General features: G+C 53.4%; 1 protein-coding gene across 3 annotated transcripts in view; it reads left to right on the top strand.

The window, feature by feature from the left end:
* Positions 1-6,066: 6,066 nt before the first annotated feature.
* DGKZ (diacylglycerol kinase zeta) overlaps positions 6,067-16,447 on the top strand; it is a 43,938-nt gene continuing 33,557 nt past the window's right edge. The window contains exon 1 of one of the 3 annotated variants that reach the window (XM_070383444.1): positions 6,067-6,563. In XM_070383444.1, coding sequence (XP_070239545.1) covers positions 6,373-6,563 — 191 coding nt within the window. In that variant the 5' untranslated portion in view covers positions 6,067-6,372. The remainder of the gene's footprint in view (positions 6,564-16,447) is intronic. The other 2 variants (XM_070383448.1, XM_070383450.1) reach the window with 2 other exon arrangements.

The raw sequence follows: 16,447 nt of genomic DNA, 5'->3' as shown, positions 1-16,447 counted from the left end.
TTGGGTGGAGATGAGAACAGGTGGGATGGATGTGAAGACTGAAGCAGACGGGGGTGCAGTGAACACATGTCACTGAGGGTGGCATCAAGAGGCGGGTGTAGGGGCAATCAAGAGCACTTTGGGACTGCTCTTTCAGACAAGGGAGAGATGACCACGATTATTTCTAGAAAAACATCTTCTGCTTCATTGACTACGCTAAAGCCTTTGACCGCGTGGACCACAACAAACCGTGGAAATTTCTTAAAGAGATGGGAATACCAGACCACCTTACCTGCCTCCTGAGAAACCTGTATGCAGGTCAAGAGGCAACAGTTGGAACCGGACATGGAACCACAGACTGGTTCAAAGTTGGGAAAGGAGTACGTCAAGGCTGTGTATTGTCGCCCTGCTTATTTAACTTCTATGCCAAGTATATCATGTGAAATGCCAGGCTAGATGAGTCACAAGCTGGAATCAAGGTTGCCAGGGAGAAATATCAGCAACCTAGATATGCAGATGATAATACAGATAACACAGATATGCAGATGATAATGCAGAAATTGAAGAGGAACTAAAGAGCCTCTTGATGGAAGGTGAAAGAGGACAGTGAAAAAGCGGACTTAAACTCAACATTCAAAAAAAAAAGATCATGGCATCCAGTCCCATCACTTCAGGTAAATAGGTGGGGAAAAAATGGAAACAATGACAGACTTTTTTGGGGCTTCAAAATCACTGTAAATGGTGACTGTAGCCATCAAATTAAAAAAAAACACTTGCTCCTTGGAAGAAAAGTTATGACAAATCTAGACAGGTATTAAAAAGCAGAGACATCTCTTTGCCAGCAAAAGTCCGTTAGTCAAAGTTATGGTTTTTCCAGTAGTCATGTCTGGATGTGAGAGCTGGACCATAAAGAAGGCTGAGTGCCAAAGAATTGATGCTTTCAAACTGGTGCTGGAGAAGACTCTTTAGAGTCCCTTGGACAGCAAGGAGATCCAACCAGTCCATCCTAAAGGAAATCAACCCTGAATGTTCATTGGAAGGACTGATGCTGAAGCTGAAGCTCTAATGGTTTGGCCACATGATGCAAAGAGCCAAATCATTGGAAGAGACCCTGATACTGGAAAAGATTGAGAGCAGGAGGAGAAGGGGGCCACAGAGGATGGGATGGTTGGATGGCATCATCGACTCAATGGACATGAGTTTGAGCAAACTCTGGGAGACGGCGAAGGACAGGGGAGCCTGGCGTGCTTCAGCCGATGGAGTCACAAAGAGTCGGAGACGACTGAGCAACCGAACAACAACAATAATGTCTAGAAGACAAGGAGTCAACAGAGAGGGAAGGTGATGGCTGATGGGAGTGGGAGTGGAGGAAGGGAAGGGATCCAGGGAGCAGGTGGAAAGATCCACTTTGGCCTGGAGAGGCCTAGATAGAAATGGAGGGCACCATGTGACTGAAGACCATGGGGAGACAGGAAACTGAGGGAGACGCCCTGTGACTGTGAAGTTTGAGGACAAGACAACGGGGAGGGTGAGCATGGGGGTTGCACTGAGGGGTGAGGGGCAAAGTTTGAAATAGTTGCTCAGAGGAATGGGACCCACAAATATTTATAGGGTATCTCTTACATGCACGGAACCATGATGACCTTGGAGCACAAACAAGACCCAGTTCCTGATGGCAAAGGGCTTGAAATCTAGCATCCTCTCATTATTGATTTGTGACCATCTGCCAGGCATTGGACTGAGAACTTTACAAGTCCCAGTTAGGGTGAGCATTTTTACAACTGAAGAACGTGGGGTTCAGAGAGGTGAAATGACTTGACCAAGGTCATACAGCAAATAAGTGGCAAAGTGGATATTTGAAGACAGGTTTGGGGCTTTCCTGCTGGCTCAGCAGGAAAGAATCCACCTGCCAAGGCAGGAAACACAGGTTGGATCCCTGACCTGGGAAGATCCCACATGCAGAGGAGCAACTGAGCCTGTGAGCAGCAATTACTGAGCCCACACGCCCTTGAGCCTGTCCTCTGCAATACGAAGAGCTGCCGCAGTGAGAAGCCAGCACACCTCAAGTAGAGAGTAGCCCGCCACAACTAGGGAAAAGCCTTCACAGCAATGAAGACCCAGAACAGCCAAACATAAACAAAGAAAGAAAACTGCAAAAAGAAGACAGGTCTGTTTGGCTTCAGAGCTCATGTTGCCCCTCCGGCTCTCCAGCTCGCACCCCAGCACCCTTCCACCTTCCTTCCCCCTAACCCAGCTCTTAATCTGGCACAAGATCCAAGCACACTGGGGGGCTTCCTGGAGCCCAGGGTTTGGCAAGCGGGTCAAGGCGTGGTCATCTGCAGTCATTATGCCCATCCAGCCCAGACAGTCCTCCCCTCCTGTGCTGGGAAGCAGGATTACCTCCCTCATGCAAGCCACCTGTTGACTTCCGCCTCCTCAGCACTGCGTCACTGTCCCTGAGGGGGCCCCTCCCCAGGATGTCCCCAGTGATGGAGCTGCAGCCTTTGCACTGTATTGTCAGCCCTGGCAGCTGGCACTGCCACACACACACACACACACACACGTGGTGGCTTTCATGAGGTCAGTCACCCTGCTCAGATTGCCACAACAAACCCTTTGTTACACCTGGAAACCAAAGCTCTGTCAGCACGGAGAGCGGCTGTGAGTGATGCCCTGGAGCTGGGATGGGCTGGGGCAAGGCTCCAATTCCAGAGACTGGACCACCCCAGAAGCCATCTGACCAAATGGGCCACCTATTTGACGAGGGTAACAGGTGCCCGTTGGGGCACTGGGAGGGAGGAGACAGGCTGGGAACTCACCTCCAAGGAAGCCTGAGTCTCTTGGTCATTAGAGTGATAGTTAAGAGCGTGCGTCCGACGTTCCTGCTTCACATCTGTGCGTGACCTTGGCAAATGACCAAACCTCTCAAAGCCTCAGCATCCTCGTCTGTAAAATGGTACCCACCCTCATAAAACTGCTGTGAGGGATAACTGAAAGCTTGCCCACGAAGTTCTTAGCACAAGGTCAGTTAGGCAGTAAACACTTGAAAGGCATTAGCTATTATTTTCTGAGTGCAGAGGCGAGCAAGGAGCCAGCTGCAGCTGGGAGAGGCTGCAGAAGGTGGTCAGGCTGGTGGCGGGGGAGGGGAGCTTTCATTCTTCCCTTGGATTCTTGGGAAGAGGGCAGAGCCACGCAGCTAAAAAAATAACGCAGCAGCTGGTCCTACGTGGGGGAGGTGTGAGGACAGAGGGGAGAAGCTCTCATTTAAAAAGGATTGAGAGGGGCAAGCTCGGCAAAGAGTCGACCAAAAAAAACGACCTGGAACTCAGCAGCTAAGCAGCTGTGAGGGAATGTCAAATCCAGCAGAACGACCATAATTCTCAGTATAGGAGGCTACCCCGGGCCTGGCAGTTTGGAAAATTAGCAATCCTGGAGGCCATCTCAGGGGCAAAGATGTGGGGGCAGGGAGGAGCTCTCAAGGGCCTAACCCCCTCACTCCCTTCTACCCGCCTCCCGCATCCCCCTACGCAGCAACAGGACTTCTTTAGAACTTGGCTTTCCATTGCAAGCTCCCCAGTGGTCAAGATGCTTAATGCAATTCCATTTATTCCATTCATCCAAGGTGGAATTGATAGACCAGAAGAGAGGGGGAAGGCGGAATGGAGGCAGCTGCCTTTGGGGCATTTAAAGATGAGGGAAGCAGGCCAACGTGAGGCTGCTACTGTGTGGCAGGCAGCCCGTGGGGAGTGGGAAAAGGCATGAGTTCTGGGGCCAAAAGACCTAGATTTAAACCCTGGCTCGCCACTCACTCACCTCACCTGAGCCATCTTGGAGCAAATAAATCACTTGAATGACATCTCAGGGTCCTCATCTGTAACATGGAGGAAGCGATAGCATCTACCACCCGGGCTTGTGGTAAGAATCAAATGAGATGTTAGTTATTGTTAGAGGGTGAAGGGGAATGCCCGAAGAGGGGCCCAGGAAGCAGTTATAGGGCTGTAGGAGGGAGACAACGTCTGTAGTGGAGTGTCGGGGAGGGCCTTATGGGGGATGTGGCATCGGAGAATGGCCTTGACAGATGGGCAGGATTTCAGAAAAAGGGACATCCTACCGGCAATGGGAACAACATGAGCAAAGGCACAGAGCAGGACAGCCACTGTAGGGCTGGTGAGAGCCGGAGGAGCCTCGAGCAGTACAGCTCTGCCCCTCTGTAATCCGTTCTTTACCTCTGAGAGTCTGGTCCCTCCCACCTTCCGGGGCTCACAGACAGTGGGGAAAGATAAGACAAACTAGACTAGACACTGGGTGCAGAGGACAAGGGGGCCTGGGAAGAAAAAAGAGTGCCTTTCAGCTGGAGCCATCCAGGGAGACTTCCTAGAGGTGGAGGCATTTCAGCGCATCGAATTTGAAGTACAGCAACAGAAGATTTCAGATGAACGATGGTATACAAGGCTGATGCCAATTCCCAGAATACGGAACACAGATGAGTGGAAGGAAATGGATGGAACTGGAGGATAGGATGTGGGGAGGTGAAGGCAGGCCTTGAATGCCAGGCTAAGTACGGGTAAGGTTGGGGGGGGCACTAAATACTGCAGAGGGAGAGTAAATGCTGTGGTCAGAGTGAGGCGGGAGGTAGATCAGGTCCCCTACTCTCCCAGGGTAAAGCGATTGGAGATTCATTCCCTGTGGGCCGAAACTCCAAGAGGAGAATAGCAGGACAATTAAGAGAGGCAGCTAAGCCCTGCCCAGACCACATATTTCTCATTCTCAAGTCAGGAGACCTCTTAGACTGCACAGGTGCAGAAAAGGCTCCTTGGAGGTCAAAGGGTGAGTTATGTCAAGGGATGTTCTACCAACACCCTCTCCGTTAGAATCCACCTTGGCTTAGAGGAGCGTGTGTGCGCACATTCAAGGATCTTGAGATCTGCCAAATATGGACTGTGAACCAGGCAAATCAGAATGATTGGCCAAAGGAAACCCAGGAGAAACACCCCATACAAGTAATTCAAACTGCCACGGGGCACGACTCAGGGCCTCTTCCTCTAGTTTGCCTGTGTGTCTATTTACAAGTATTGTACTCTTTTCCTCTTAATAAATACTCCACTTGCTTCGATACTGTCTGTCTTGGGTGAGGGCCCTTGGCACTGATCATTGGTCTAGGGGCTAGGATCTGGTGCTTTCGCTGCCACAACCCAGCCCCAGTCTCTGGCTGGGAACCCAAGCCCTGCTCCAAGCCGTTGCAGGCCACCCAAAATCAAAAGATCAACTTCAGAGTCTAGGGTAGTAGATAGGAGGCGTTAGATCTGAGAAGTTACCCAGGGTCCTGCCATCATTCAGATGAAAGGTTCAAGTGCAGAACACCCCAAGGACAAGAGGAGATGCTGCAAGGAGGAACCATGGGATTTCCATGGGGAAGAAGATGAACCTCAAAGAGACCTCTAGTCTTTCCTTCCTGAGTTGGGTTCTCCCCTATCCCAACCCAGAGATGGATTCAATCTTCTGGGAGACCCTGGCCCAGGGCTTTCAGGGGACAGGCCACAGGAGGCTGCAGGCTCTCCATTCCACACCCACTGGCATCTGGGCAGGGTTCAGCAGAGAGCTAGGCCTAGAGAGCTAACACTTTACCTGCAATCAAGTCCATCCTCAAATTCAAGGCATCCTGGCCCATGTTGCCCTTCCTGCGCCCCTTCTTCAAATCTAATTGGGTCTCTCAAGTCCCATGGCACCGACGGGGTTAAAGCCAGCTCGTGTCACCGCCCCCGCCAACATCGCCCCCACCCCCTGCCCGCGCGGCGAATGCCGAAGCCGGAAAGCGCGGGCCGAGAGGGGTGCATCACTGCCTCTGAGTGACGGGCGGGCCGATGATTGGCAGCCGCCGGGCTGCGGGGTACAGGGGAGGGGGCTCGGGGGTGGGCTTTGGCGGGCGCCCGGGGCCGGGATCGTGCCCGCCGCGGCCGGGCCGGGCTCGCTCCTCCGGTGCCCGAGCCGGGCTGGCGGGGTGGGGCGGCGCCCTCCCCTGTACCCCGCGGGCGGGCGGGTGTCTCTAAGGTGACAGTCCGGGTGCGCGGCAGCGGCTGCGGCTGCAGGAGCGCGCTCAGCGCCCGGGCTCGGGCTCCAGCCGTCCGGGGGGCGCCCCCGGCGCTCACCACGCAGCACCCCGACACCCACCAGGACTGCTCCCCCTAGGGGCGCCGGAGGCTCCCAGCCGGCCCTTCCTGGGCGCGGCGCCCAGCCGCCGTCTGAGCCCCTGACGTCGGGAGGGACGTGCGGGACCGCGCGCTCCCCACCCCGCAACCCCCGCCTCGCGGCCCCGGGCTCAGAAGGAAGGGAGACTGAACTTGAGCAAGGAACCCCGAAAGGCCGCCGGAGCCGCGGGAAGCCGGGGGCCGCAGGATGGCCGAGGGGCCGGGCGGCGGAGGGCCCCGCGGGGACGGGGCTGGTGGCGGCCGGGCGGCCGAGGAGGAGGTGGTGCGAAGGCGCTGCCGGCGAGGCCAGGAGGCCGAGGCACCCCGGGACCGGGCCGCCGGACCCCCTGTGGAGGAGCGGTTCGGCCAGATGCACCTACGGAAACAGGTGTCTTACAGGTAAGGAGGATGCGGGCAGAGGGGATCCTGCTGCTTGGGACCACCCCCACCTTCCATCAAGACTCATCGAGCGCCTGCCTGGCACTGCTCTAGGCCTTGGGGATTCAAAATCAACTACCAGGGGGTCTCTGTTCTCTGTGTCCAGGGGGGAGCTTCTGTGGCCCTTCCTCTAATGGACAGTGAAAGCCCTATTCTTTCAACGTGGAGTTACCAATGCCAACTGCGTGTCAGGCTCTGTACTGGGCGCTGAGGGGGGAAAATAATCAAGATATGATCCTTACAAACCTCTGCTGCTGGGGAGACCCGGGAGATGCCCCCCGGCCCTTCTTCTTGGGGAAAGAGGGACGCCCCCCCCCATTCATTCAATAGGCCTTACTTGAGCTTTCCTGGGGGCTGACCCTATGCTAGGCACTGGCCTGTGGAAATGACTGAGATGGCGCTCCCTGCCACCATGGCTGAGACCCTGTTGCCTAGAGAAAAGGAAGGAATCCCTCCCCACCGTGGACCCCTCTGCCCACGCAGATCCTCCCTGGCATCCCGGTGGCAGACTGAAACTTGCCTTTCCACCCTACCTTCACCTGTGCCCGGAGGAATCAGCTGGAGCAGCGGGCCCCAGGGACCACTTTTCTGATTTGGGATGGGGCGCGGGGAGGACTGCCCCTCAAGTAAGGGTGGGTAAGTTACACAGGGGAGGGATCCAAGGTGGGTGGAGGCAGGGCAAGGACAGCCTTTACCATCCCCGTCTCTCCCAGACCACAGCCTCAACCAGGACTTGCTGCCTCTCTCAAAAGCCCCTGGCTCAGAGTGACCTTTGTGGGGTCCAGCAGGGACATGAAGGTATCTGCAGTCCTTGAAGCCATCAGCCTGGTTAGAGGGATCGCCTATCTGTTCACAACCCTGAGGACTTGAGATGTGCGAGGCTGCCCTGTTCCTCCCCAGGGCTTCTAAGAAGGAATATCCTAAAAGTGACCAGTCCTGGGAGCTTGAAGGACTCCAACTTTTTTTTTTTTTAATATATATTTACGTTTATTTATCTGGCTGCACTGGATCTTAGTTGCGGCATGTGAGGTCTAGTTCCCTGATCAAAAATCGAACCCAGGCCCCCTTGCTTTGGGAGCGCAGAGACTTAGCCACTGGACCACCAGGGAAGTCCTGGACTCCGATATTTGTAAAGGCCATGAAGCCATCATAGGGGGAGGTGAGAGAGGAGGGGAGGGGACTTTTCCACCACCATGAAGTGAGATGCTCAGAATAAATGGGGCAAGAGGTGAGGTTCCCATGGCTCTACTTTCACTGTCTGAGACCTATAAGGAATCAAAAGTACACTGGACTACAGTACTGAGTTCTTCTAGAACACCATGCTGAGAGAAGGGCGTCATCTCTCCCCTAGTTGCAGAGAGAGAGGCCCCTGAAAGTCTCCTGGGAGAGGAGAGAGTACGAAGAGAATGATGGGTGATGGGGCATGGAATGAAAGAAATATTACTCTGGGAGTCAGGAGGCCTGACTTGTATTCTCACTTTTGCCAGTGACTTGCGTGTCCTTGAACTAGACACACACTCTTTCTCTCTCTCTGGGCCTCAGTTCTTCACCTGTGACATAAGAGAGTGACCCAAGGTTTTCCTTAAGCCGTTGGTCAGGGCCGAGCAGCATCTGGACCTGAAAAGGAAGCCAGCGTGGAGTAGAGGCTTAGAGAGATGGAGGCAGGGAATAACCAAAGGGCTGAGAAGATGCTGTGCAGGAACACACACACACTCGGAGACAGACACAAGGGCTGGGATTTGCCCAGGGTGGCTCCTGAATGGAGGGCGCGCCCCAGCCCAAACTTGAGGCCTTTACTCACTAAGGACGCAGGGTCACCAAGCTGTGGCTCCCCTCTGGCTGTGAAAGGACCGGGGAGATGGGGAGACCTCTGAGTCACCTGTGTGAGGGCTGCAGAGAACAGCACCATGGTGGATTCCAGCTGTCATCACCCCTGGACAGATCAAGTGAGGCGCCCCCTCACACCTGGAGGCGAGGCCAGACATCTTGTCTTAGGACCAGGGCAGGGCAGAGCATCAGGGCAAGAAGGGTGGAGGAAGGCCTGAGAAAGAGACAGAGCCCGGGTCCGCCCACGGGACCCCAGTGGGAGGACTCAGCCCTCCCCCGTGACTGTCGTCCAGGCCGCTGGGGGCTGGCCAGAGCTCAGGCCCGCCGTAGGCCTTTCCACCTCCTCCGCCTGCCTGCAGTTCCATGCAGCTCTGGCTCGCAGCTAAACCTCCCACCCCGCTGTGAGGAGTTGCTAAGAAAAGCAGTTGAAAACCATTCACAGAGAGAAAAGGCTTTTAGACAGAAATGTGGGGGCAAAAAAATTCGAGGGCGAGGGGTGGCAGCGGAAGCGGGGTCGGGCCTGGCTGCCTCTGACGTCAGTGAGGACGGGGGTTTTCGGCAGGACAGTAGGAGCTTTTAGGGACGTGGGGGGTTCTGGGAAATAGGTTCCCTTCCACCCCGCAGCTCCGGTGGTGTGGGCTGGAAGCGGCCGTGGCAGCTGCTTCAGGGGGATGGAGAGGCGGCAGGTTTCTGGCAGGAGAAACTCTTAGCGGGGAGGGAAGTGGAAGGACACCTTGTTTCTGCATCTGGGCCTGAGGAAAACTCCCAGACACGCAAGGCCTGAGCTCAAGGCCCACTGGGGGTGGCCTCCAGCCTGGGAGAAGCCTGGGGTATGAGACACACTGGCTTTGGTCTGCAAGGACCAGTCAGAAGATGCGGAACTTGAACCTCTGGAGATGAGCCCAGCGGTTCCCAAACCCCAGATCAGCTGAGGATCTCTTTTAAAATCATTTCTAAAGTCCTCCCTAGAGATCCTGATACAGAGAGTCTGGGGTTGGGCCTGGACATCTCAACTTTTAAAAACCTTCCCCACGTGGGACTTTACTAGGTGGTCCAGTGGCTAAGACTCCATGCTGCCAATGCAGGGGGCCCAGATACAACCTAGGGAGCTAGATCCCACATGCTGCAACTAAGACCCAGCACAGCCAAATAAGTAAATAAATCAGATTAAAATAAATAAAAAGAATTTAAAATAGTAAAGTGGGTGGAAAAGAAAAACCTCCCCCAAGTAATTTTGATAGTCAAGTAGGTTTGGAAACCATGGGCTTTACCTATGGAGATGCTGGAGGAGAGAGACAAAAGGTAAAAAGTGAGCTGGATCACCAGGGACGTGGCTGGCAGGGGGCATCCCTGTACTGGGTGCTGTTGTGGCCCTCAGTCAGTCAGTTAGTTCAGTCGCTCAGTCCTGTCCGACTCTTTGTGACCCCATGGACTGCAGTGCGCCAGGCCTCCCTGTCCATCACCAGCTCCAGGAGTTTACTCAGACTCATGTCCATTGAGTCGGTGATGCCATCCAACCATCTCATCCTCTGTCGTCCCCTTCTCCTCCTGCCTTTAGTCTTTCCCAGCATAAGTTGTGGCCCTAGAAAGACCTTCAAGGAGCACCAGCACCTCTGTTTGGAGCTGACCCTGGGCCAGACACTGTATGAGATACAAGTATGAGATAACATTCTTCTCTTGACAAAAACATGATTCAGTCCAGGGCCAGGCAGTAAATAGTTCTAGCTTTGCAGGTCACGTGGTCCTGTAGCTCTGCTCTGCCATCACAGTGCAAAAGTAGCCGTAGACAATATGGAGACCAATGAGCGTGACTGGATTCCAGTAAAACTTTATTTATAGGCACTGAACTTTAAATTTCCTATGATTTCTACTGTCACAAATATTATTCTTTTCCTTTTTTTCCAACAAAGACCATTCTTAGCTCACAGCCACACAAAATCAGGCAGCGGGCTAGATGTAGTCCACTGGCCGTAGTTTGCCAACCCCTGATCCAGCAGATGGCATGAGACAAACACTTGGGAAAGACAGCTGATGGTGGGCATTGGGAACAAACCTGGGCATTGAGCACAGTGGTACATGCATTGCACTGAGAGAGACAGTGTGATGCTTGTGCATGCAGTCTTCAGGGTCAGAGAAACCTGGGTTCGAATTCCAGCTCTGCCCCTTCCTAGCTGAGTAAGTCACTTTCACCTCTGACCTCATTTCCTCTATGGAAAATGGGAACAGTAATACCTGTTCCAGAAGGTAGCTGGCAAGATGAAATAAGACGTGTAAAGTTCCTGACTTTTAGCAGGAGTGAGAAGCAAGTTAGATCTTCTACTCTCTCTAGCTGGATCTCCTTGTGGGTTGGGGGTGCAGGGCAGGCCAGGAAGGTCCCTGAACAAAGTTGGCCTGGAGTGATGGATGCTTGGTGAGACCTGGGAGAAAGAGTTCAACAAAGGGAGGGCTTCCCAGCTAGTGCTAGTGGTAAAGAATCCACCTGCCGATGCAGGAGACACAAGAGATGCGGGTTTGATCCCTGGGTCGGGAAGATCTCCTGGAGGAGGAAATGGCAACCCCCTCCAGTATTCTTGCCTGGAGACTCCCATGGACAGAGGAGCCTGGAGGGCTATTGTCCATGGGGTCACAAAGAGTCGGAGATCACTGAGCAACTGAGTGCAAGTGTAAAGCCTGAGCATGCGTGCATGTCCCCAGACTGCAGTCCTCCCCCTGCCCCCTCCGCCTCTACAGAGAGGCTCGAGGAAGAGCCCCGGGGCGCCAGCTGGCAGGGGAGGGTGCCCCCTGCTGTGGGCACGGGACTGCGGGTACAAAGCTCCTGAGGGAGGGGCACCTGATCCGACTCTCCCTGCTGCTATTTACCAGAAGCTAAAAATAACCCAAGAGTGACAGGGAGATGGGGCCGATTTGTAATTTAAATAGCAACAGGATAAAGCAAGGAGCTGCAAGAGATCACATTCTGTCCTGAATTAAAAATGCAAAAACCGGGGGCAGAGAGCTGAGCTGGAGCTGGAGGAGGGGGCCCACTGCCAGAGGAAGCCGGAAGCTGGGGGGTCTATCATTTTCCTTCCTTTGGGAAGGGCGGGGGCCCAGGCCCAGCCCGGAACTCCTTCCTCCCCTCAGGGACCCGAGGTTCTTGCTGACTAGTGAGTCAAAGGCCGGCAGGGAGGGCTGTGCCCAGAGGTGGGGCCAGGCTTATCGAGAAGGCAGCTGTGTCGGGATTGGGATTCCAGAAAGTGGGCCTTATCAGACCCTATTTTGGCTCAGGGTGCTTGAGACAGGCCCCCTCAGCATCCCATGTCCCCCACCTCTCGCACCAGCGGCCTTTCTGGAGGGGAGCTGGGAAGACCAGTTCCAGCAGAGCCATTGGAACAGGTTCTTCTCTGCTGTGCTGCTGAAAAGGCATCAGGAAGCCTGGGCTGGAGTCTCATTTTCACTTCTACCAGTGCCATTGCAGATCAGAGCATTGAGAGAAGCCCTCAAGGATCCAGGTCTCAAAGACAAGGTTAGCACAGGCTAGGGAGGAAACGTGTCTTCGAGGATGCCCAAAATGGGTAGAGAACGCATTGGGAACAGATTTGTTTTCTGCTGGGCCCCTCTGTGCTTAACCGGGGTTCTTGGCCTATGGATGTTTGGGGAAGGAAAGCTAATCAGGATTCATAGAGTGAGGGAGAATCCGAGGACCGCTGGGCAGCATCTTTCAGATGAGAAACTGAGCCTCAGAGTCGTTAAGCAATGTGCTAAGGTCCCCCAGTCAGTAACTGGGAGAGCCAGAATCCAGACTCAGGTCAGTTTCACTCCAAAGCCCTTTGCAGGCTCCCAAGGCCTGGACGTTCATCGTTAGGGAGCTTTCCTCCTGGCTCTGTACTAAGTGCACAGATCCCTGGGAGGGATAAAAGCAGAGGGGTGGGGGCTGGAAGGTGGTTCTGCAATCAGAGCTTGTGATCCAACAGATGGGGATGAGAAGCTTGAAGGGCCTGCTTATCTTGCCCTGGGAGGTCTGGTGCTACCATCCAAGCTGGAAGCAGCAGAAAGCTCCTGAGGGCAGATCCAGCTAACCCCAAGCAAGGGACAGACATTTAGGCTCCTCTCCCCTTCCCTACGCCCCCCTCCCCCAGCCTGGGGACCTGGGAAGTGCTGAAGGACAGTTTCCAAGAGGGATCATGGTTTGAGGGACCACCCATGACTCTGGAGGTACCCGTGCTATATTCACAGCTCTCTTGCCCCAGAGGGAAAGGGCCCCCAGGCCCTCCTCCAGATTTCCTCCCACACATGACTTTAATGAGGCTACCCAGAAGGAGCCTAATCAAAATTCCATCTGTCAGTAACCAGCAGCACCTGCAGCCCAGCTCAGGTACATCTGTCTCCTCTGTGGCTCAGCAGGTGCTTTGGGGCTCTAGCTTGCTCCCAAGGACTCCACCAGGTACCTGGATCACAGACTTAGCTGGCGGGAAGGGACATGGGCTCCAAAAATCCCCCATGTCTCACCACAGCCACTCAAGCAAACAGGAAGCCAGCTCCCTCCCTCTGCTCCGCTTGTTGGGCTCCTATATTCAGCTCATTTCAACTTCCATAGGAAGTTACTAAGCACATCCTATGCATCCAGCATGGAGCCAGAAGCAACACTGGGGTCAGGAATCCTGTAAGGAGATAAGACTTCATATGCAGAAAAGGTCATATAATGGAGGAGTATCTGGGGGAAAAAAAAAGATGAGTGTCATAGGGACATCAGTTAGGTAGGAGGACTGACTCTAAAACAGCATTCGACACTTCAGTTCAGTTGCTCAGTCGTGTCTGACTCTCTGCGACCCCATGGACTGCAGCACGCCAGGCCTCCCTGTCCATCACCAACTCCTAGAGTTTATTCAAACTCACGTCCATCGCGTCGGTGATGCCATCCAACCATCTCATCCTCTGTTGTCCCCTTTCACTTAGTAGGTCTTTATAAAATATGTGTCATATGAATGAATGAATGAGTGGAAACCTGAAGATCAGGGAAGGAGATTCAGATGAAACTGTCAGAGCTGGACAAGATCTTAGAAACCGTCTGGTCCAACCCAGAGATGTTAAGTGATTTGCCCACCATTGCACAGCAAGGGCTGGGGTTTGACCCGACTCTTTCCACCTTCCCGTTTTTTTGTTTTGCTTTGGGGACCGGGGTTTTGCAAGATGGAGGTTCAGATTGGCCAAGCTCTACGGGCAGATGGGGCAAGGGAAGCAGAATGGAGTGGCGGGGTGAGGGCAGCGTGTTAAAGGAAGTGTGAAGAAAGAGGGAAGAAATGCTTACTGAGTACTTACTAAGAGGCAGGCACCAGCATGGTGTGAGCTGAGAGCAAAATCTCTGCAGGGAAAACTTGGACCAAGAGGCCAAAACGAAAGGAACCAGAACATAAGGAGCCCTGAAGGTCAGGCCAAGGAGGTTGGCTTGGCTGGTTTTGAGAGCAGAGGCTGTCCAGATCGTGGCTTAAGTGTTTGGTGCCCTGGTACATTTCTTTTCCCCAGCTCCCACTTGCTCATCCAGGCCATGGAAAGTAGAACACCCCATCCTCTGGGGCCTCAACCAAGCCCAGAATAATTTTCTTACCCAGATTCCTCTTCCTGTGAGTATCTGCGTGGATTCTGAGGGGTCCCCAGATCCCCAGTGCTGGCACACCTTGTCCCAGGAACTGCCAAGGGCATTCTCCCCGGCCCTGTGCACCTGTCCCTTCCAGCCTCGTCCTCCCCACCCCACCTGCAAAGCACCAACAGCTTCAGTGAGTACAAGCCCAAGGGGGCCGTGGTCCACCGCCAGGCTGCTCTGCCTCTCAGAGTCCCCAGCCTGCCTGGCTTCCCCCCTCCAGGAGTCACATTTCCTGCTCTCTGCTGCTCCAGGGCTGCCAGAAGCCTCACTGAAAACAAGCCCAGCCCCATTTCCTCTGTTTAACTGTTCAAGCTACTTCCAGAATCCCTGGGGGGTGGGGGGGTGAAGACAAGGCCCTGCAACAGCCTCCTTCTAGTACAGGCCTTGGCCTGGCTGGCAGAGTCTCTGTTGGGGCTTTACAGCACACAGGACCTGCCTTGATTGAGGCAGGATGATGGGCTGGAGGTAGAAGCCCTGGGAAAGGGGGTGCCAAGACTCAGCGGCATTACCTGTTTCTGTTCCCAACCCCAGAGGGACAAGAGGATGTCTTTTTCACAAGCACCGACTCAGGGGTGGAAGTCTTATTTCTACCACTCACAGGCTGGGTCCCCTTGGACAAATGAGCTTAGCCGCTCTGTGCCTCAGGCTCCCCATCAGTCAAAGGGGGTAAATAACAAGATCTATGTCATAAGGTTGTCGCAGGAATTCAAAGGTTTGGGGCACAGTAATGTCCAAGAAATATTAGCTATTTATCATTATTATTATTACCAAGTATTACTTATTCATGACATAGCGTGATTTATGAAACAAATAGTTAATGAGAAATATTAAGTTCCAGTCATGAGGGCCACAAGGTGATTACAGCACCAGACGGAGGTTTCTTTTTTTTTTTAATTAATATTTGTTTACTTATGTATTTGGCTGTATCGGGTCTTCGTTGCGGCACGCAGAATTTTAGTTCTGACATGTGAGATCCAGTTCCCTGACCAGGGATCAAACCCTGGCCCCCTGCATCAGGAGCACAGAGTCTTAGCCACCAGACCACCAAGGAAGTCCCCAGATGAGGTTTCTAAGGGCTGGAAGGGCACGGTGTACGTTTCCTGTGTCTGCAGGTTCTGTAGTGTCGATATTTATTGAACTGAACTGAACTGACACCGTTTCTGTCCTCGAGAAATTTACAGCGTAACAAACACATATAGAGCTGAAGAACTAATTATAGAGCAGCGTGATTGAAAGAGTGCTTGAGGAAGGTATGATTTCCACCCCAGAACCAACCCTAATAATAAAGAGTAAGTGCATGCCTTACTATTTATTTAGCAAATTCTCAGAAACGGCCTCAACGTCCACCCAGTGTGGCCGTTTTGCTGTTCTTTAGACACATCCAGTACATTCCTGCTCAAAGGGCCTTTGCTCTGACTGCTCCTTCCACCTGGACTGCTGTTCTGCCAGGTAGTCACACCATTTGCTCTCTCAGTTCATTTGAATCTGTTCTCGACCGTTACCTCTTCAGGGAGGCCTTCCCAGTCCCCCTCCCTAAATAGCATCTCCATTATCCTCCTCTTCCCCCTTCACCTTGGCTTCATTTTTCTCTGTAGCTCATCTCATCTTGTCACCTGCCATTCTTTCATATGGGATTTGTTTAGAATAGAATTTAAGCAACATGAGGTTAGAGCGCTCATTCCTTGCACCCTGCTGTCTAGTCTGATACAGAGCCTGATGCACAGAAGACACTCAGTAACTGTTTATTGAATGAATTAATTTATAAACCCTTTTGCCTCTTATTTAATCCTCCTAAAACTAAGAAATGCAGGTTCAATCCCTGGGTCGGGAAGATTCCCTGCAGAAGGAAATGGCAACCCACTCTGGTATTCTTGCCTGGGAAATCCCACAAACAGAGGAGCCTGATGGGCTATAGCCTATGGGGTCGCAAAGAGTCGGACGCAACTTACCGACGAAACGACAGCAACAAAAAACTCCACGAGCTTAGTTATTACTAGTGCCCCCTTCCACGTTACAGATAAGAAAATCAAGGCTCAAAAAAGCTCCCTGACACGCGTGTTCCCTAGTCTATTCCCTACCTTATTCCTAAAAGGATTTCAGGTGAACTTGGAGAGACAGACCTCTCGGACCAGGGTACACAGCTGGTAAGGGGAAGAAACAGGATGTAGGACCACATCTTCTAGTTCCAGTCCTGGAAACTCCGCCACATTCTGTATGCCTGATCCTGTGTTAGGCGGTGTGGTGCTCACAGGGCTGAGTGGAGACAGAGCTGCGTGCAGGCTGGGCACAGGGCACCTGGTGGTGGCGATGAAGCGGGTGGCCTCGGCAGGACCAAAAGGTGAAGATCAGAGCTGTTAGGCAGAGAGGGAGGCCAGACGGGGGCCGAGGTTCAGATCCCAGC

Source organism: Bos mutus, chromosome 15, assembly GCF_027580195.1.
Source record: "Bos mutus isolate GX-2022 chromosome 15, NWIPB_WYAK_1.1, whole genome shotgun sequence".
Taxonomy (NCBI): Eukaryota; Metazoa; Chordata; class Mammalia; order Artiodactyla; family Bovidae; genus Bos; species Bos mutus.
Note: the sequence above shows the minus strand (reverse complement) of the source record. Positions and strands in the feature narration are given on the sequence as shown.